The sequence below is a fragment of the Balaenoptera acutorostrata genome, chromosome 4, assembly GCF_949987535.1.
Source record: "Balaenoptera acutorostrata chromosome 4, mBalAcu1.1, whole genome shotgun sequence".
Lineage (NCBI taxonomy): Eukaryota > Metazoa > Chordata > Mammalia > Artiodactyla > Balaenopteridae > Balaenoptera > Balaenoptera acutorostrata.
The window spans coordinates 14,821,173-14,843,299 of NC_080067.1; the positions used below are offsets into that span (position 1 = coordinate 14,821,173).

At 40.8% G+C, this 22,127-nt stretch overlaps 1 protein-coding gene across 2 annotated transcripts in view; it reads left to right on the top strand.

Annotated features, from left to right (window-relative positions):
- The first annotated feature begins 4,967 nt into the window (after nucleotides 1–4,967).
- The window catches only part of ACP3 (acid phosphatase 3), a 37,375-nt gene continuing 20,215 nt past the window's right edge, over nucleotides 4,968–22,127 (top strand). For both annotated transcript variants that reach the window (XM_007180936.2, XM_007180937.2), the window contains exons 1-3: nucleotides 4,968–5,151; nucleotides 19,180–19,275; nucleotides 22,006–22,092. In XM_007180936.2, the coding sequence (XP_007180998.1) occupies nucleotides 5,032–5,151; nucleotides 19,180–19,275; nucleotides 22,006–22,092 (303 nt within the window). In that variant the 5' untranslated portion in view covers nucleotides 4,968–5,031. The remainder of the gene's footprint in view (nucleotides 5,152–19,179; nucleotides 19,276–22,005; nucleotides 22,093–22,127) is intronic.

Sequence of the window (22,127 nt, forward strand, 5' to 3'; positions counted from 1 at the left end):
ATATGTTTTCTTTATATTTAATTTTGATCGTTTGATTAATATGTGTCTTGGCATGTTTCTCCTTGGATTTATCCTGTATGGGACTCTCTGTGCTTCCAGGACTTGATTAACTATTTCCTTTCCCATATTAGGGAAGTTTTCAACTATAATCTCTTCAAATATTTTCTCAGTCCCTTTCTTTTTCTCTTCTTCTTCTGGGAACCCTATAATTCGAATGTTGGTGTATTTAATGTTGTCCCAGAAGTCTCTGAAACTGTCCTTAATTCTTTTCATTTTTTTTCCTCTTTATTCTGCTCTGCAGTAGTTATTTCCACTCTTTTATCTTCCAGGTCACTTATCTATTCTTCTGCCTTGGTTATTCTGCTATTGATTCCTTCTAGAGAATTTTTAATTTCATTTTTTGTGTTATTCATCATTGTTTGTTTTCACTTTAGTTCTTCTAGGTCGTTGTTAAAAGTTTCTTGTATTTTCTCCATTCTATTTCCAAATTTTGGATCATCTTTACTATCATTACTCTGAATTGTTTTTCAGGTAAACTGCCTATTTCCTCTTCATTCGTTTGGTCTGGTGGGTGTTTACCTTGCTCTTTCATCTGCTCTGTGTTTCTATGTCTTCTCATTTTGCTTAACTTACTGTGTCTGGTGTCTCCTTTTCACAGGGTGCAGGTTCGTAGTTCCCGTTGTTTTGGGTGTCTGCCCCCAGAGGTTAAGGTTGATTCAGTGGTTTGTGTTGGCTTCCTGGTGGAGGGGACTAGTGCTTGTGTTCTGGTGGATGAAGTTGGATCTTGTCTTTCTGATGTGCAGGACCATGTCCAGTGGTGTGTTTTGTGGTGTCTGTGACCTTATTATAATTTTTGGTAACCTCTCTGCTAAAGGGTGGGTTTGTGTGCCTGTCTTGCTAGTCGTTTGGCATAGGGTGTCCAGCACTGTAGCTTGCTGGTTGTTGAGTGAAGCTGGGTCTTGGCATTCAGATGGAGATCTCTGGGAGATTTTCGTCATTTGATATTATGTGGAGCTTGCAGGTCTCTGGTGGACCAATGTCCTGAACTCGGCTCTCCCACCTCAGAGGCACAGGCCTGATGCCTGGCCAGAGCACCAAGACCCTGTCATCCACACTGCTCAGAATAAAAGAGAGAAAAAAAGAAAGAATGAAAGAAAAAAATAAAATAAAGTTATTAAAATAAAGAATAATTATTAAAAATAAATAAAATTTGAAGTAATAAAAAACAGAAAGGAAGAAGAGAGCTACCAAACCAAAAAACAAATCTACCAATGATAACAAGTGCTAAAAACTATACTGAAACAAAAAACAGACATAAGCCTAGGACAAATTGTAAAAGCAAACCGATACAGACAAAATCGCACACAGAAGCATACACATACACAGTCACAAAAAGAGAAAAAGGAAATAATATATATATATATATCGTTGTTCCCCAAGTCCACCGCCTCAATTGGCGATGATTTGTTGTCTCTTCAGGTATTCCACAGATGCAGGATACATGAAGTTGATTGTGGAGATTTAATCCACTGCTGCTGAGACTGCTGGGAGAGATTTCCCTTTCTCTTCTTTGTTCGCTCAGCTTCTGGAGTTCAGTTTTGGATTTGGCCCCGCCTCTGCGTGTAGGTCACCTGAGGGTGTCTGTTCTGGTCCACACAGGACGGGGTTAAAGGAGCAGCTGATTAGGGGGCTCTGGCTCATTCTGACGGGGTGAGGGATGGAGGGGCACTGAATGCGGGGCAAGCCTGTGGTGGCAGAGGCCAGGGGTGACTTTTCAACAGCCTGAGGTGCACCGTGTGTTCTCCCAGGGAAGTTGTCCCTGGATCATGGGACCCTGGCAGTGGCGGGCTGCACTGGCTCCCAGGAGGGGAGGTGTGGATAGTGACCTGTGCTCGCACACAGGCTTCTTGGTGGCTGCAGCAGCAGCCCTTAGTGTCTCATGCCCGTCTCTGGGGTCCGCGCTGATAGCCGCGGCTCGGGCCAGTCTCTGGAGCTCGTTTAGGTGGTGCTCTTAATCCCCTCTCCTCGTGCAACGTGAAACAAAGAGGCAAGAAAACGTCTCTTGCCTCTTAGGCAGTTCCAGACTTTTCCCCGGACTCCCTCCCGGCTAGCTGTGGCACACTAGCCCCTTCAGGCTGTGTTCACGCAGCCAACCCCAGTCCTCTCCCTGCAATCCGACCGAAGCCCGAGCCTCAGCTCCCAGCCCCCGCCCGCCCCGGTGGGTGAGCAGACAAGCCTCTTGGGCTGGTGAGTGCTGGTCGGCACCGATCCTCTGTGCGGGAATCTCTCCGCTTTGCCCTCTGCACCCCTGTTGCTGCGCTCTCCTCTGTGGCTCCGAAGCTTCCCCCCCACCACCCCCGTCTCCGCCAGTGAAGGGGCTTCCTAGTGTGTGGAAACCTTTCCTCCTTCATAGCTCCCTCCCACTGGTGCAGGTCCCGTCCCTATTTTTTGTCTCAGTTTTTTCTTTTTTCTTTTGCCCTACCCAGGTACGTGGGGAGTTTCTTGCCTTTTGGGAGGTCTAAGGTCTTATGCCAGCATTCAGTAGATGTTCTGTAGGGGTTGTTCCACATGTAGATGTATTTCTGATGTATTTGTGGGGAAGAAATTGATCTCCACGTCTTACTCTTCCGCCATCTTGAATCTCCTCCTGAAGAGAGTCATTTTAACCCACAGTCACACTCCCTGCCAGGAACAGCCTGCCTCCCATAACTGGCTAATGCAGGGATTAAAGGCCTGGTTACTTTCCCCAATTCAGGACAATTCCAAAAGGCCATCACAGCTTCAGAATTCCTAGCAACATCAGCTGAGGCCTTCTCTCTTTTCCCAGCCCTGTTTATTTCTCCTCTGCCTACTGTTTTTGATCCTGAGAGCACTCCCTAATAAGTTTCCCCTATTTAAATCTCCACCTGGAAGTTTGCTTTCTGATGAGCCCAACCTGCTTCGCTTATGGAACTTCCTAACACTGGGCCAACTAGAGGTTGAACACTTTACATATGACGAAAGAAGTACCACAAGGAACAAAAGTGATTTCGCTAGTAAGTTCTGCTACTTATTGACACTAAAATGATTGCCATGTTCATTGGGATGTCAATAAAGACACCCCACTATTTTTTCAAGTTTCACTTTCCATAATATCATATTCATATATTTATTCCAGATGACATTTTAGGTCTTTACAAAGGCCTTATGAGTTCAAGTTTCAAGAGACCAAAGAAGATTCTAAAATGAGATCCATCTGAATTTAGAGGACTTTTCAGACTCAACTTCATGGTATTCAAAACTACATTTATGATCTCTGGCTCCCTTTATAATTTGTTGATCAAAGTAGAAGTTAGGATGATGACTGAAATAGAGTAGAAGTAAAAGCCATTCACTTATTCCAACTTGACTTAAGTTTGAGTTGAGATGTATTCAATTCAAGTAACCTTTTTGTGGTTCTCTCTATAAAAAGCTGTTGCCGTTATTGTTGTTCTTACTTGGAAGGCTAAAAGAAGTCCAGAAGAGGTGACACAGAAAAAGTAGGATCTGGGTCAGAAGTAGGGTTTATCCAACCTAGCACAAGATGGCACAGATAGGTTAGAGCCATTATCAGGAAGCACTAAAGCTATAGCCAGAATAGTGCCAGGTATCAATCGAAGGGTGAGACAAGGAAGAAAATAGGAGAACAAGGAGCCGGCTGATTCTTGAGAAAATAAGACATTGCACAGAATCAAGTATCTGACACAATTTAAAGCACATGGTTCAGAACTAAGCCTGTGTGGATGGTAAGTAGGTGTTGGAGCTTCCTTTCTCAGGTTGCCTGGTACATGTAACAGGAATCCAAGTGGTGACTTCATCTCTGCCTTGGACAACCTCTTAGTTTTCATCCCCTTTTCCCTGCACTCATCTCCTCAATATCTCACCCATTAAAAATGACAGTGGGGACTGGCAGGTGGAGAATGTGATGGTAAAGAGAGAGTCACAAGTCCCCTTAAATGTCAAACCCCAACCATACATGAATTCCTTCTCCACACATATTTCCCCACACTCGAAAAAGCAACAGCTCTCCCATGTACCACATTCTAGGGCACCCTGTGATCACATAACAACAGAGGTCTCCCAAGTGCAATGTACCAGAGAATGGGTTGTTCCCTCCTCTGATGAGGTGGGAGCATCCCGACAGGCAGCTTTGCACAAAAAATCCTGTTTTAGCCTATATGGGGCTGACAGGTAGGGAAAAATGGAAATCTAAATTCCCTCAGTCCGGATTATCCTCTTTTGTAGCATCCTTGATTAGATCACAGCTGGAGAAACAAGGGTGTGACTTGCCCAGACTGTAAGACTCCCGGCCAGAGTTGGTGACTAATAGTACAGAGCTGTAGGTTAGTGTGTGGTTGTTGTTGTTTGTAAACTGTGTCAGGTTAGGTAAAGTAATTCTAATCCTAATTTTGAGATACCTCAGATGAGCCCCAAATATCGTAAAGTGTGACTAAAAATTCTCAAAATAAAGTTGCTCTTCTACTTAAAAATAGGCTACATGAGAGTTTTAGAAAAGGCAGCCATGTCTGGCCTGGAGAATACACCCAAAATATGTTGGTATCTGCAGTTCCTTTCATACTTCTCTCCCTATAATTCTGGATTGCCAAAAAAAATTAGGAATCACTGGCCTGAGGTTTCCAAAGTTAGGGTCTATCCCTTTCCCAAGTGACAGCCACAAAACAAACATTGTATCACACCCCATCTAAACAAAGGATAAAGATAAACTAAAAAAGAAATATCTAGTAATGTGCTCTGTGACCTTGAACAACAGCTCTCCCCTTTCTGGGACTTCTAATTTAATCCAGAAGACCATAAGCTCTAACACCCAGCCCAAAAATGATCTGACCAGACACAGGTCAAACCCCACCCCAAGCCACCTGGAGATTTTACTATTCACGAGGCTTGGCTCCTCCCACTTCCCTTTCAATCCCTTGGTTAAATAGCTTCCCCTCTAATGGCTTTTGCCCTGGAAGCAGCACGTCCCAAATCCAGCCAGAAGCAGCTCACCCCAGCATGAGAGCTGCCACCCTCCTTGTGGCCAAGGCAGCAAGCCTTCGCCTTAGCCTCCTGCTTCTGCTTTCCTTCTGGCTGGACCGAGGTGTGGGAGCCAAGGAGCTGAGGTTTGTGACATTGGTGAGTAGACTTTCCTCATTGCTTTTCCCTTAAAATTGTTACCAGCAGGGGCTGAAAACCAAGTGTCAGGTTTCATTTTACCCTAATGTAGTCTCCCGAAGACCAAACTCAGAAAGCAAGTTTTGCAAGTTCCTCATAATGAAGAGCGAACATGTCCTGACAAAAGCCTGTTTGGTTTGGTTTTTACTTCGCCAATGTTATTTACCTATTCACTTACTTTACAACTGCCTTGAATGTAGATTCCTTTTGATAGCTACTCGAGGCCAGGAGACACCTCCTCTAGGTCTGTTTCGCACCAGAAGCTAAACTGGCTTCATTCAATTTAATGATTATTTGTTGCCAAGCCAAAAAACCGTCATTTTCTGAATTAAGTAGCCGCTTCCCTTTTTCCTGATATATTTATAAGCAGTCTTTGAAGCATAAAAGTAAAACTAAACTCGAGTTGTAGGATGACTTCCTGAAACATAGATTTGGTTGACCATTAAAATCATGTTTTCCCCCACCCATGGTATGTGTGACAAGTTAGGAAAGGGGGGATGGGGCAGCTACTGTATATTGTCAAGGAAGGAAAATATACTGTTAGCATCGCCTTAAAAAATAGATAGGGAGAGAGTTTGCAAAGTAAAGGGGATTTACTACTTCTAACTGTCTTGGAATTAATTCCTTTATATCTCTCACTTTCTGTCATGGTCTTTGATTCTCTCTGTTTCTCTATTTCTCTTTTTTCTGTTTCACTCACTGTCTGTCTCTGCCTCTGACACTCTCCTTGCAATTTGCAGGCTTTCTTGATCTCTTTTTCTTCATCACATTTTTTCATTTGATAGAGTGAAAGTATGCTGATAAGTACATTTTCTTTCTGAAAGAATATCCAAAATTTATTTTTATAATTTCAAGGAAAGTCAACTTTTACTTAAAAATTAAACATGAAGTTCTTATTTTTCTCAGCTTGCTGTACTCAGACTCCTTTCTTTACCTTCTAAAGAAAAATTTCATAACCATATGTTTATGCAAATCATGATTTTTAGTCCAATAAATCTTTACTAGGTCATGAGCCAACAATGAGAGAGAGAGAGAGACCAGAGAAATATATCATCAATTTATTTATGAATGATTCACCAGCTGTCAGACTTCTGTGTTGAAAAAAAAAAAAAGCTGTAGAACACTGTGTACTTTATATAGGGAAATCCATGTGAGTTAGACTTTTACTTATATCAGTGTGTTCCTTGCAAACATGTGCATTAAGCAAGTGTAGGGACTCTGCAGGAATTGTACTGTCAACACCATGACAAGCTGGTTGAGGGGTAATCTTCTTTGGGATATTACAGTGAACTCTCAGCTAACTGCATCTGGTCCATTCTCTCCTCCATGTTTTACAACAGCTCAGGCTGACTTCCCTTGGCTACCAAACTGTTGTGGGTTTCCTTTCTCCCTCTCCACTCTCAGTTAGCATGTGTTCAGGGACTACAAGTTAATACTAAGTTAATACCTAAGAAATACCTTACAAAGGTAACTCTCTAGGAACTAAAAAATTTAACAATTACCACACATGACTAATGTTAACAATTTTTCCTACCTCAACTTTCTTCCATTAGTGGTACATTAAGGGCAACTTAATACATCTTTCTTTGCCGGAAGATACCACTGTCTTCTTTTTACTGATTACAGAGAATATCTGACTATAAATGGTTCAATTATATACCCAGGAAATTCCCTAGAAAATTATTAGGAGAACAAGGATAAAAGAAAGGTACCTCTGATTAAAGTGATAATATTAATGACAATAACCAATAGTTAATTAAATGCTTACTATGTGCCAGGCACTGTTCTGAAATTTCAATGGATTATGTTACATTATCCTCCCAACAACCCTATGAAATAGGGTTACGAGAAAACACAGAATACCCAGTTAAATTTGAACTTCAGATAAACAGCAAATAATTTTTTAGTATGTGTATGTTTCCATGCAATATTTGGGCATGCTGCATTTTTGTTTGCTAAATCTGGAAACCATTCTATAATGTTTTTGTAAAAACCGTATTAACCCTATTAACCCTGTTTTATAGATGAAGGAATTGAGGCACAAAGAGATTAAGCAACTTGCTCATGGTCACACAGCTAGGATTTGAACCCAGGCTGTATGATCCCAGAAGCCTGCCCTTAATCACTAGACACATTCTGTTCCTGCTGTGTGTGCCTAACCCAGCACATGAAGCTGAGGCTTCTCCAGCCAGTGTATTGGTTTCACTCATAGTCAGCAAGTGGTTTCCTTGTTTTTCTACTGTGATACAAAAAAACCCAAATCTTCCCCGGTTCTGAAAAACTGTTCTTGGCAGAAAGAGCAGGAAACTGTCCAGTTCTTTTTCTCTCTCATGAACAGAGTCACCACATGCTCTTTTGAAACAGGTTCACCAATGTACATCCATTGGAATGCTAGTTTGACAAGTTGCTAACAGGTGTTTCAGTAGTCAGATCAGATTGGAGAAGAAAATGTGGGTTAAAATGTTTTTAAAGGTCTCTTAAATGCAGAACTTTTCAGAGTCTTTAATATTCTAATATGTACTGTGGCTTTCAAGGAAAGGATCTAGTACATTATATTTCCTAAATTTTGACTACAGAATACACCTCCTCTTTTTTTCCATAATGTCTCATAGAAAACCCTTAGAGAATTGCTGTTTTATAACTTATAAAGAGAATAATAAGTATGGTGAGTCTCAAGGTACCCATCAACCAGGTTCAGTAATTATCACTCATGGCCAACCTTGTTTCATCTATATGCTGATGCACTCCTAATGGACTTTTAAAAAGTAATCCCATACATCATTATTCCATCCATAAATAGGGAAATGCCATTTTAAAGCATTTTCTCTCCCCTAAGCCAGGAAAAACCACAAGTTCAGGTGATCTCAAAGAGAACAGTTCCTTCTCATTCTACCTGGGTTTTACAAAGAAAGGGATGATAAGTCACAAAGTCTCATTCTTCGTGGTTAACCATGCAAAATTTCTGCTCAAGTAATAGAATAGCCTTGATGGAAATAGCCTCCAAATCTTCAGCACATCATCTCTATACTGGGATGGGTAACTTCCATACTGTGGTTAGGTAAACTCAAATGGTTCTGGCCACCACACACTTCCAGGGATGGCAGACCTTCTGGGTTCTTCCTCAATCCTCCTAGGAAAGCAAAAGATTGACAATTTACTGCTCAGGCTGGCAGTCTAATACTGTTACCAGTTTTCTAATGTTATGTGCTAAAATAAAAGTTCAAAGCCATACCTAGGAAAATATTGAACTTTAATTAATTCAAGTTCTAGCATCATTTACCAGGTGTAGGACTGAGAACAGGTCACTTAATCCATCTGAGCCTCAAATTTCCTAAACTTAAAGTTGGGGATAATGATCATAACTATAATTTCTATTTCACAAAGTTGTCTTTAGGTTCAAATGGCATGATATACATATGTAAGTGTGAACCATGATACAAATGTAAGGTGCTGCTGTTAGTCACCAGTCTAAAACAGAAACTTTCCAACTTTTTGGATAAAATCTAGGTAAGCCTTAATTATTCATTTTTTAAATTGTGGTAACATACGCAGGACATAAAATTTTCACTTTAACCATTTTAAGTGTACAGTTCAATTGCATTAGGTGTATTCACATTGTTGTGTTACCATTAAAAGTATCCATCTCCAGAATTCCCTTCATCTTGCAAAACTGGAACTTTGTAACTATTAAACAGCAATTCCCCAGCCTCCTCCCCCTCAGCCCCCACAATCACCATTCTATTTCCTGACTCTATGAATTTGACTACTTCACATACCTTGTGTAAGTGGAATCATACAGTACTTGTCTTTTTGTGACTGGCTTATTTTACTTAATGTCCTTAAGGTTCTACATGATCCTTCATTATTTTTCAGCAAAGAAAACTTAAGGTATTAGATAGTTATCATGTCCTCTAGAACCACAGGCTAACAGCTTACCTTGTTTGTACTCAAGTCTCCCTCACCTGTGAATTCTAATGTATTTTTGTCTTGGGGGAGACACACATCTGTGTGTAAGTACGGCTTGAGGAGAGGAGAAGCTGGAAGGGAGAATAGAGAGGGGATAATACCACAGGTCAGGAAAAGCACAGTGAAGACCTGAGTTGGATCAGAAAGCAGTAGAATTGGAAAAGAAAAAAAGAGTTTCTTTTAAAAATTGTGAGGGCAGAAGAATCCCTGTGGATTGACTCTGGATATTAAGGAAGAGAAAGAAGTCAAAATGACCCTGTTTTCTAATTTTGGTTGTTGGAAAAATGATGAAGCCATGAGATAGGGTACGTGAAAGGCATTAAACATTTGAACTTCCTAAAAAATATATGAGAGGGAATTCCCTGGTGGTCCAGTGGTTGGTACTCAGTACTTTCTCTGCTGGGGCCCTAGGGTTCAATCCCTGGTTGAGGAACTAGGATCCCACAAGGCACGCGGTGCCAGCAAAAAAAAAAAGAAAAATAGAAGAAGAAGAAACGAAATAAGGGATATAAACACCAAAGAAATTTATAATATTATGTATTACACAATACCATACAGCACAGTGGTTAAAAGTACAGGCTCATGAATCAGGCCACCGGGGTTTGAATACCAGCTCAACCTTTTCCAAGCTGTGTGACTTTGGATGAGTAACTTAACCTACCTGTGTCTCAGTTTCCTCATCAGTAAAAATGGGGATAATAGTGCTTCATGGAGTTATTGTGAGGCTTAACTGATTTAATACACAAAAGTACTTAGAAGCCTATCTGGTAAATGCCTAAAACATTGTAACCATTGTGTTGTGTTGACTATAAACAGTCACACAATTATCTCGTGTATCTTTTATAATGTTCACATAACCAGTTAATTAAAATGTCAATTTTTTTGTTTATTTCTTTTATTCTCAAAGGATGAAGTATTTTCATGTCTTTTTTTTTTTTTTTTTTCATGTCTTTTTTCGTTTAAAATTGATCAGTTTTCTTCCCAGCTTTGGGCCTCTGGCACAATAAAAACTGGAAAAATATATATATTTGAAACGTGACAAGAAGTTAAACAGATTTTACTCATTTCAACCATTGTTTGACTTACTAATCGGCTGATTTACTGGTACTTCTTAACTTTTGGCTAGAATAGATTACTGATTGCCCTTTTATTTGCCTTCATCTTCATTGTTGTTTGAACAGTACCTTTGAACACAGACAGAAACTTCTCAAGTCCTATAAACCTCTTTTTCACTTCTATTAAAATAAGAATTACAGTTACAGCTACCATACTGTAAGCATCCACTAGATGCCAGGCTCTTTACATTTTGTATTTTGAATACTCCAAATGACCCAGTGAGGCATGTGACATTGTCTTGGTATTACATAACAGTAATGGAAAGGAGCTGTGGTGTCCTGGGTGCTGTAACTCTCTGGTGGCACATCTCCAACTTGTGGGTTGGCTTATAAAAGACGTACCAGATAAAACTCTCCCCTGGAAAGCAAAAACCAGCGTTCTTGCCTCAGCTCACAAACAGCCCTTCAATCTCTCTCCCCTGCACTGTGGCTCCCTAATCGCCAGGGCCAAAGAGCAGCGAAGCCATCCATGGGGACCTACAGGTCTTTCAGAGACATTTGCTGGACAGACCACTGTGCACTGAGGGTTGGTGCTGGGACAAGTAGGGGGTCACTTCAGTTTACTTACACAGGCTTCTCCCACTTTTATGCTAATGCATTTTGCAAATTTTCAATGTGGTGAACAGATCAGGGACATTATATTGGGCTCATGTCATTTCAGTCAGCCAGCTTACCACCATGGGCTCTTGAAAGTTTTCAAAGTGCCCTAAATCCAAAGGAAGAATTAGTTTTTCTTTTCAGTCAGGGAAATAAAAGTGGGGGAGAGATGATTAGAAATTAATAGAAATATTTCCTGAAGGAGAAATATTTCCCTTTGCTCAACTGGTAGTTCTTACTTGCCCTAATATGCTGCCCACTGTTGCCAGCAGGAAAGGCATACAGCAAGTAGCTAAGTTAAGGCCTGAATAATATTTATAAAAACAACAACCAAAATAATAGTAACACACATAATAACAAATCTCATGTACTGAGAGCATCCTATGTGTTCAGTACTATGATGATGGCTTTGCATATATTATACATTTAATTCTCATGATCCTCCTGCATAGGAAACAGTGATTTTCTCATTTTACAGCGAGGGAAATCAAGACATGCAAAAGTTTAAGTTAAATCGTTTTCCCAGGATCATCTGGCAAGGTGTTGAACTCAGGTCTAACCGACTCAAGCCCAGAGCTTTTCTGAGACGTCATGCAGTTCCACTCAATATAACACATAGTTTCATCCCTCCCCTCTCCTGTAGGCCTCTGTATTCTCCTATGCCCTGGATACCTCTCATTAGTATGCCAGGCCTTTCGGCCTTCCTCATGGTGAGTGCAGGGCATATTCCTACCCTGAGTCCTTTCACAGCTAGTCGGCTTCCCTTCTTACCTCTGAAGTGGCATTCATTTACTTGACTCATCCATTTCTACCCGAACTCTTTCACTTTTTAATTCTCTTTACTAACAGAGTTATTTCTCAGTTCCTAAAAGAGAAAATAAAATAAACTTTGATTCATGGCAAGGTTTGTGCATCAAGAGATTTTTCATGAGCATACCTAACAAAATAAGGAGTGGAGTTTAATGACATGAGCAAAGGTCCCTTTTAGAATTTCCAGAATCATCCCAAAGTTGTGTGATGTGTCTTGAATTCCAAACCTGGAAGGATGACATGATGGTTTATTGGACTCCCATCTAATCTAGAGGCAGACTCATTGTTCTAGAAGCAAAGTCACAAATGCAGGGCATAAGAGGAAAGATAAGAGAGTGAAATAAAGGAGGAAAAAAAGAGCACACACAGCACACCTTGATAATAAGTAGGGATGAAAACTCAAAGCCCTTGTGAAATGAGAAGATTGGAAAGAAAGCCATTATGTACCTAGAGGTAGCTGGACCCAACCCAAGATTCATTCATTCATTAAAACAAAGCACATTGTGTGTGTACTTACTGTGTGTCTGACACTGTTTTGGGGATAAAGCGGTGTCCATGACAGCAGAGATTCTGCTTTCAAGAAGTTTATGGGGAGAGGAAGCCAGATACTTAAAAACACATGCACACACACAATTTTAAAAAAGCAAGAAAATATCAAGGAAAAAATGAAACCACGTGATGAGAAAGAGATGGAGCAGGCATTACTTGATACTAGGTGGTCAAGAGAGGCCTCTCTGCAGAGGTTGCCTTTTCAGGACAAACCTGAATTCAGTGAAAGTGCCAGGAGATGCAGAAGCAGGACATCCCAGGCATATTGAACATGAAGGCCCTGAGGCTGGAACACACAATGTATTGGATAGAACAGCAGAGGGTCCTTTGGCTAAGTGTGCTTAGCAAGAATGTAAGGGGGGCTTCCCTGGTGGCGCAGTGGTTGAGAGTCTGCCTGCCAGTGCAGGGGACGCGGGTTCGAGCCCTGGTCTGGGAGAATCCCGCGTGACGCGGAGCGGCTGGGCCCGTGAGCCACGGTTGCTGAGCCTGCGCGTCTGGAGCCTGTGCTCCACAGCGGGAGAGGCCGCGATGGTGAGAGGCCCGCGCACCGCGATGAAGAGTGGCCCCCACTTGCCACAACTGGAGAGGGCCCTCGCACAGAAACAAAGACCCAACACAGCCATAAATAAATAAATAAATAAACTCAAAAGTTAAAAAAAAAAAAAAAGAATGTAAGGGGAGGGCTTCCCTGGTGGCGCAGTGGTTGAGACTCTGCCTGCCAATGCAGGGGACACGGGTTCGAGCCCTGGTCTGGGAGGATCCCACATGGCCGCAGAGCGGCTGGGCCCGTGAGCCACAATTACTGAGCCTGCGCGTCTGGAGCCTGTGCTCTGCAACAAGAGAGGCCGAGATAGTGAGAGGTCCGCGCACCGTGATGAAGAGTGGCCCCTGCTCGCCGCAACTAGAGAGAGCCCTGGCACAGAGGCGAGGACCCAGCACAGCCAAAAATAAATAAATTAATTAATTAATTAAAAAAAAAAAGAATGTAAGGGGAGAACATGGCGGTGGGCAGGGCTATATCAGGTAGGGTCTAGTGAGCCATTGTAAGGACTTTGGATTTTATGCAAAGAGTAATGGGAAATGATATAATGTCTGACAGTGAGGGGGAATAAATTAAACAAGACTGGCCACACATGAGTTGATCATTTTTGGAGCAAATGGTGAACTCATAGGGGCTCATTATAAAAATCTCTATTTTTTTATATCTTTCTAATTTTCTGCAAAAAAAAAAAATGTAATAGAATGAGAGGACATTAGAGAGTTCTAAGCAATCAAGAGACTATTCTGATTGACATTTTAAAAAGAGCACTTGACTGTTGCCAGGGAAGGGGGACTGGACATCATGTCCTCCAGTCATCAGGGTCTCCACATCCTACACAGTGCACCAAATCTGGTTAGCAGGCTCGATGGAGCAGGATCAGTCACATGGGTACCAAACCGTGGTTCTTTCTAAAAAGTTACCTGTGATTTAAAAGGGTGAAGTGAATGTGATGTGGTGGGGAAAACAATGGGCTAGCAATCATGGGAAGCAGGAGATCTGCACGGCTAACTCCATCTCTTTGAGCCTCAGTTTCCTTATTTTTTCAGTGTAGCAATAGTGCTGACCTGTCCTCACAGAGTTGTAAGAATTAAAAGAGATGGCAGGTTGTACAAAACCATGGAGGGTAGCACAGACATAAGTGGTTGTTATTATCTTGGATGTCTTCCTTTTGCAATTACCACCAGTAATGCAAATAGTCCTACTGCTAATAATATAGTCTTAGATTTCTAAAGGATTTGTTGGAGTGTGATTGCTGGACTGAGAACAGAGGTTATAAATATGGCAGGAAAGCAGTTAAGAAGATTGCCCTGCACAGACTTAAAAAAATGCCTGGGCATAGTCCAAAGGCTCCAGCTAAACTGGAGAGATTTCAGAAGCTCAAGAATGCTACCTACGTGTGCTTGAAGGCACAGGCGCGTGAGCACACACACACACATTTTGATTTCTAGCACTGGAGGTGGGAGATGGTTTATTAAGTGTTTCTGTGGAACACTCCTTCCATAGAGTTCATAGCATGTTTGAGCCACTACCTCAGAAACCCTGAAAACCTATGGAAATGTAGGGAAGTACAATTATTCCTGACCTGTAAAAACAGAGCAGGAAAGTTTGCCCATGTCCCATGGTTTTGTTCCAGCTCTGCTCTTTAAAACATTCCTCTAAGGGGACGGCACTTGTTTTTCTCCTAATTGTCATTTAGTTGCATAACCTCAGTTTTATCTTTTAAATAATGTTTGGGGATGTTTCTTACATCAAGGTTTTGGTTTCCTCTGATGCAACATAACCCTCCCCCTGCCACACACACACACACACAGCTTCCAATCTCAGTTCATAAAAAAGCCCCAGATCCCAGATTGTCCACTGGTGGGACACTGAGGGGTATGTTTGAGCAGAGAGAAGCGAGCCTCTGCATGGGTTCAGAAGCTGGTGTTGGACTCACACAGCCTGTATTTGCACCTCTGCTCTACCACTTACACACTGTGTGACCTTGGGCAGGTCACTTAACTAAAGTCAGTTTCCTGGCTTGTGAAATGAAGATAATGATAGTAACTGCTTTGTATAATTGATAAGAGGATTAAATGTATGAGAAGCACTTAGCACAGCTTCTAGGACAAAGCAAGCCTTCAAAAAGTATTGAGGGGTTATTGTGGTTATAGGCTGGTAGGAAGCGTTGTAAATTATTTTACTACAACGCCTCTCATCCAACGTCTCTTTGGCTAACTCAGTGGCTCTCAACTAGGGGTGGTTTTGCCCCATACGGGACATTTGGCAATGTTTGGAGACTTTTCGATTGTCACAACTGGGGAATATTACTGGCATCTAAGGGGCAAGGGCCTGGGATGCTGCTAAACATCCTACAATGCACAGGACAGCCCCCCACAGCCAAAATGTCAACAGTGCTGAGGTTGAGAAACCCTGGAAACTAAATGATGTGAGGTTTATAATTCAATGAAACCATATAATAACCTTAGTTACTCAGATCTGGGATCCGAAAAGTGTAAAAAGTGTTTTGATTGTAGAAAGAGAAGCACTAATGATTAGCCTTGACAATTTCTGATCAAGTCACCCCTAGTGGCTAGTAACTGTAGATGCTCATCAGAGAGTATGCAGCCTTTCTTCCAGCCATGAGGTGACCATTCATGACAATAATTCCTTACCTGACCAAAATAGTTTCTTAAGATTCACCACACCATTATCCCTCTGTTTGCCATAGCCTATTCTACTGAGATTTCAATTTCTCACCAGTTCAGGGGGCCAAAAGATAAGTTTTATTCAGACACCAGAGACACCATTCCAAGTTTTAGAAGCCTCCCTCATTTTCCTGGAATCCCATCTCAAAGATGACTAAAGTCTGAGATCGTTCTAGGGACACTTCTGTGTCTGCTGAACTATTTTACAGGATTTAAAAAGAGTAGGCTCTTGGCTTTCTTTCCAATGGAGCACTCTAGCCAGGTAATAAGAGTGGCAAGTGCAGGAAATTTCAGAGAATTCGAGTCGTTATGCAGCCCTCCTCTGTATTAAAAATATTTGCTGACATCAATGCAGACTTCATCTTGTATTTATTGAGTTTTTCTTTCCTTATCTTTTGCTTATAAAATAGCTTTGTGTTTCGTTTGGTATTCTATTCAGAAAGCATAGTAGAATCAAAGAACCAAGGTTGCAAAAGTATAGACGACTCTCCCCAAAGAGTAAAATGTGCAATCAAAAAAGTACAATGTTTGTTTCTGTGTATGGTGTTAGGGAGTGTTCTAATTCCATTCTTTTACATGTAGCTGTCCAGTTTTCCCAGCACCACTTATTGAAGAGACTGCCTTTCTCCATTGTATATCCTTGCCTCCTTTATCAAAAATAAGGTGACCATATGTACATGGGTTTAACTCTGGGCTTTCTATCCTGTTCCATTTATCTATATTTCTGTTTTTGTGCCAGTACCATACTGTCTTGATTACTGTAACTTTGCAGTATAGTCTGAAGTCCAGGAGCCTGGTTGCACCAGCTCTGTTTTTCTTTTTCAAGATTGCTTTGGCTATTCGGGATCTTTTGTGTTTCCATACAAATTGTGAAATTTTTTGTTCTAGTTCTGTGAAAAATGCCAGTGGTAGTTTGATAGGGATTGCATTGAATCTGTAGATTGCTTTGGGTAGTAGAGTCTTTTTCACAATGTTGATTCTTCCAATCCAAGAACATGGTACATCTCTCCATCTATTTGTATCATCTTTAATTTCTTTCATCAGTGTCTTATAATTTTCTGCATACACGTCTCTTGTCTCCTTGGTAGGTTTATTCCTAGATATTTTATTCTTTTTGTTGCAGTGGTAAATGGGAGTGTTTCCTTAAATTCATTTTCAGATTTTTCATCATTAGTGTATAGGAATGCAAGAGATTTCTGTGCATTAATTTTGTATCCTGCTACTTTACCAAATTTATGGATTAGCTCTAGTAGTTTTCTGGTAGCATGTTTAGGATTCTCTACATATAGTATCATGTCATCTGCAAACAGTGACAGCTTTACTTCTTCTTTTCCGATTTGGATTCCTTTTATTTCTTTTTCTTCTCTGATTGCTGTGGTCAAAACTTCCAAAACTATGTTGAATAATAGTGGTGAGAGTGGACAACCTTGTCTAGTTCCTGATCTTAGAGGAAATGGTTTCAGTTTTTCACCATTGAGAACAATGTTGGCTGTGGATTTGTCATATATGGCCTTTATTATGTTGAGGTAAGTTCCCTCTGTGCCTACTTTCTGGAGGGTTTTTATCATAAATGGGTATGAATTTTGTCAAAAGATTTTTCTGCATCTATTGAGATGATCATATGGTTTTTCTCCTTCAGTTTGTTAATATGGTCTATCATGTTGATTGATTTGTGTATATTGAAGAATCCTTGCATTCCTGGGATAAACTCAAATTGATTAAAGACCGAAATGTAAGGCCAGACATGATAAAACTCTTAAGAGGAAAACATAGGCAGAACACTCTATGACATTAATCACAGCAAGATCCTTTTTGACCCACCTCCTAGAGAAATGGAAATAAAAACAAAAATAAACAAATGGGACCTAATGAAACTTAAAAGCTTTTGCACAACAAAGGAAACCATAAACAAGATGAAAAGACAACCCTCAGAATGGGAGAAAATATTTGCAAATGAAGCAACTCACAAAGGATTAATTTCCAAAATTTACAAGCAGCTCATGCAGCTCAATATCAAAAGAACAAACAATCCAATCCAAAAATGGGCAGAAGACCTAAACAGACACTTCTCCAAAGAAGATATACAAATTGCCAACAAACACATGAAAGGATGCTCAACATCACTAATCATTAGAGCGATGCAAATCAAAACTACAATGAGGTGTCACTTCACACCAGTCAGAAATGGCCATCATCCAAAAAATCTACAAACAATAAATGCTGTAGAGGGTGTGGAGAAAAGAGCACCCTCTTGCACTGTTGGTGGGAATGTAAATTGATACAGCCACTATGGAGAACAGTATGGAGGTTCCTTAAAAAACTGAAAATAGAACTACCATGTAACCCGGCAATCCCACTTCTGGGCATATACACTGAGAAAACCATAATTCAAAAAGAGTCATGTACCACAATGTTCATTGCAGCTCTATTTACAATAACCAAGACATGGAAGCAACCTAAGTGTCCATCGATGGATGAATGGATAAAGAAGATGTGGCACATATATACAATGGAATATTACTCAGCCATAAGAAGAAATGAAACTGAGTTATTTGTAGTGAGGTGGATGGACCTAGAGTCTGTCATACAGAGTGAAGTAAGACAGAAAGAGAAAAACAAATACCATATGTTAACACATATATATGGAATCTAAAGAAAAAAAATGATTCTGAAGAACCTAGGGGCAGGACATGAATAAAGACACAGATGTAGAGAATGGACTTGAGACATGGGGAGGGGGAAGGGTAAGCTGGGACCAAGTGAGTGAGTGGCATGGACATATATACACTACCAAATGAAAAACCGAAAGCTAGTGGGAAGCAGCTGCATAGCCCAGGGAGATCAGCTCGGTGCTTTGTGACCACCTAGAGGGGTGGGATAGGGAGGGTGGGAGGGAGATGCAAGAGTGAGGAGATATGGGGATATATGTATATGTATAGCTGATTCACTTTGTTATAAAGCAGAAACTAACACAGCATTGTAAAACAATTATACTCTAATAAAGGTGTTAAAAAAAAAAAGCACGATGACATGCATACAAATCCAGTAGGATGTTCTTAAATTGTTGAAAATTAGATTTTCTAATCTTCCACTGGCAAGTCCTTTATCCCTAACCTCCTAAAAACTAATAAATCATTGGCTCAAGATGGTCACAAATTGTATGTAGCATTTAAAAGCCACTATTATTATATGTTAAAAAGTTAACACTATTATTACTGTAATCATAATTAAGGAAGGAATACTTCTCATCAGAGTTTGTCTACAATAAAGTGATCTTGCTAAGCTTAGTATTCCTTCTTGCCCTATCTGATGTGTAAACCAGTCTCCATGTGTGGGTCGCCTGACTACTAATGGCTCATCATCTTGTTATTCACATTACCTGAAACAATAACAGTTCACTAACAGTTTTCCTGTGTTTCGTGTAATGTGAATAACAAGATGATGAGCCTTTAGAACGTGTTAGTGAACTTAGAACAGCAGTTCTTAACCTGAGATTTACTTGGGGAGGTCTTTAAAATCCTAATGCCCTGACTGCATCCCAAACTAATTAAACTAGAATCACAAGACGTGGGATCCAGTCCTCAGAATTTTTTTAACTCTCCAGGTGATTCCAATGAATAGACAAGGTGGAGAACCAGAGGTTTAGAAGAAAAATCTATCATTATGAGCAGAGGCAAAACACCTAAGTTAAGTTTGTAACATTTCTACCTCAATCTATTTTCAGGTTTTTAGGCATGGAGACCGAAGTCCCATCGAAACCTTTCCTAACGACCCCATTAAGGAATCCTCATGGCCACAAGGATTTGGCCAACTCACTCAGGTTGGTTGGATTTCACCAACAAGTTACTGATGAGTCTCAAGGGAAACTCTGTGGGATTGTTACATATTGAAACCATATAACTACTTTACTCGTATCTGGGAAAGTGTTTTGCACAGTTACCTGGGATCTAAAAAGTGTAAAATGTGTTTTGATTGTGGAAAGAAGCACTAACGATTAGCCTCAACAATTTCTGATCATGATCAAGTCACCCCTAGTGACTAGTAACTGTAGGAAAATTGTATAGAATTGCCTGTTTTTATCTTTTTTACCCTGTTGGCTTCATTAAAGCATAAGAGTCGTGCATGGACAACAGAATACATGAGTTTAAAGATGCTGAAGAGAGCCAAGAATTGCTTACAAGCCAGTTTCTCAGGCTCCACCTGAGAAAGTAGAAAATAATCCTGAATCAGCAGAGTTGGGAAAACATGATTCCTTTGGAAGTGCTGTTGCCGAAATTGATTTTTGGTCAGAAGGATGTATTGGGATTGAACCTTCCTTAAAAGTGGTCAAACACAGGGAGCCCTACTTCCTAAAGAGCACCCAAGAAGGTGAACTGGGGAACAAAAGCATCTGTGGTCATGTTCCAGTGCCTGGCCCCCTTCACCTGTAAGAGTGGATTACCCTTCTGTTTGGAGCCACAGAGCCAGTGCGTTGCTTCTGTCCCAACCAAAATATTGTTTAAACATATTAAGAAAATGTCATAGAATGTTTAGAGGTGGATACCTCCAAATTTAATGGGTTTTGATCTTGGCTAAACATTGGAACTACTCGGAGAGCTTTATAAAATATTGTTGTCTGCCTGGGAGGGTCTTATTTAATCGATCTAGGGTGCAGCCTGGACATTGGGAGTTTTAGAAACTCCTTGGTTGATCAGTTGACTCTAATGTGTAGCCAAGGCTGAGAATTACTGCCCTAACTTAATAGTCTCAATGAGTAGAAAATGCAAAGAGGCTATTTGAGGCCAGTATCTTCCAGCTCCCAGGTCAGAGGTCTTCCCACCATAGACTACATTGCTTCTGGCTCCCTGAAAAAGAGAAGGGTTATAAAAACTCAGGGCTGCTTCGTAATGCTTAGGGCTCTGTCGAGCCTCCTGTTCCCTCGCAAAGTTCCAGTAAAACCAAAAGATTCTTCCAGACTGTGGGATCTGGATTCTTCTTCTGGTATTCTCTCGACTAGCCACCAGTTTCTCCTAAAGCAGTGTTGCTCAGCCTTCCAAGTGCAAATGAATCATTTGAGGATCTTATCAAAATGCAGATTCTAATTCATTGGGTCTGACATGGTCTGAGATTCTGCATTTCTAACATACTCTTAAATGATGCCCATGGTGCTGATACATGGCCACTTTGAAGTAGCAAGGTTCTAGAGCTCAAATTCCTGCCCTTAACTAGGTACTTTCAATCTGTGTAGTGACAAAGCAATTGTTCTGAGTTCAGTGGTTCTCAAAGTGTGGTCCCTGGATGACTAACATCACCATCACCTGGAGACTTGTCAGAAATGTAAATTCTCTGGCCCTACCCACTGAACTAGAAACTCTGGGGTTGACTCCTGGGAATCTTTGTTTTTAATGAGCTCTCCAGGTGATTCTGTGCATGCTAGTGTTTGAAAACCACTGCTCTATAGAAGATGACTACTTCCTTAAAAGTTAGCTTTAAGTTAGAACAACAAATTATACCCAAAGTACCTGCTTCTTCAGCTATCCAGGTCATTCAGGAAATGCACAAACCTCAAAGCACACATTATTCTTTTCCTACCTCTTTTCCCATCTAGAAGGGTAGCCAGGAGTGACAAGCAAATGAGGGAGTGGGACCAAGCAGAAGCCACAGTGATCACATCTTTTCTGACTCCTGAAGCTCTGGCGAGGCTCTGGATTAGAGACAGACTAGAATGCAATGTTTCCCAAAGTATGGTGCTCTACTACATGGATCTGAATCACTCAGGGCACTTGTTAAAATGCAGGTTCCAGGGCTACACCCAGGATCCAATGAGCTGGAATCTCTGGGGGGAAATGCTGAAGAATCTGCATTTCAACAAGCACCCTAGATAATTTTGCTTCTGACGCACAGTAATGCTTGAGGATCAATGAGCTAAGGCAATGCTTCTCAACGATTAATTGCCAACAGAATCTTAATGAGCTTGTTAAAAACAGATTCCTGAGCTCCACCCCCAACGATTCTGATTTAGTAGGTCAAGGGTGGGGCCCAAGAATTTGGTTTCTAACATACTCCCAAGTGATGCTAATATTGCTGATCCACAGACCACACTTTGAGTAACAGGCTCTAGTTTTTCATGAACCAGACATAAATGAAATGTGCAGATAATAAATCATTGCACCCAGAGGTTGAAAGTGATCTTTAGATTCATCAAGTCCAACCTCTTATCAGATAGTTGAATTTCTTCCACATGGTAACCAGCCCTTGAAATTCTCTGCCACAAAAATGAACCATTGAATGCTCTACCACACCAGAGATGAACCATTTACTTAGATCAATCACCAGTTATTAACTGTACAAGGCTCTATGTTAACTGTTAATGACAATGAATTGAGTTTTCTCAGGGAGTCATGATGAAAGATTACAGCTCTCTTTTCCTGTTTTCATTTAAAAATGTGTTGTTATTGTGTAACTATTAAAGTACACCATTGTTCACTCTACATAATCAATGAGGAGAGATGAGACACATAGCTTCACAGAACTTACTTTCACTAATTTTTGCTTTTATTTGTTCCCATAGCTGGGCATGGAGCAACATTATGAACTTGGACAATATATAAGGAAACGATATGAAAAATTCTTGAACAAGTCCTATAGACACGAACAGGTAAGTTGGGAAGCTAATAGTGGGAACTTTGCCCC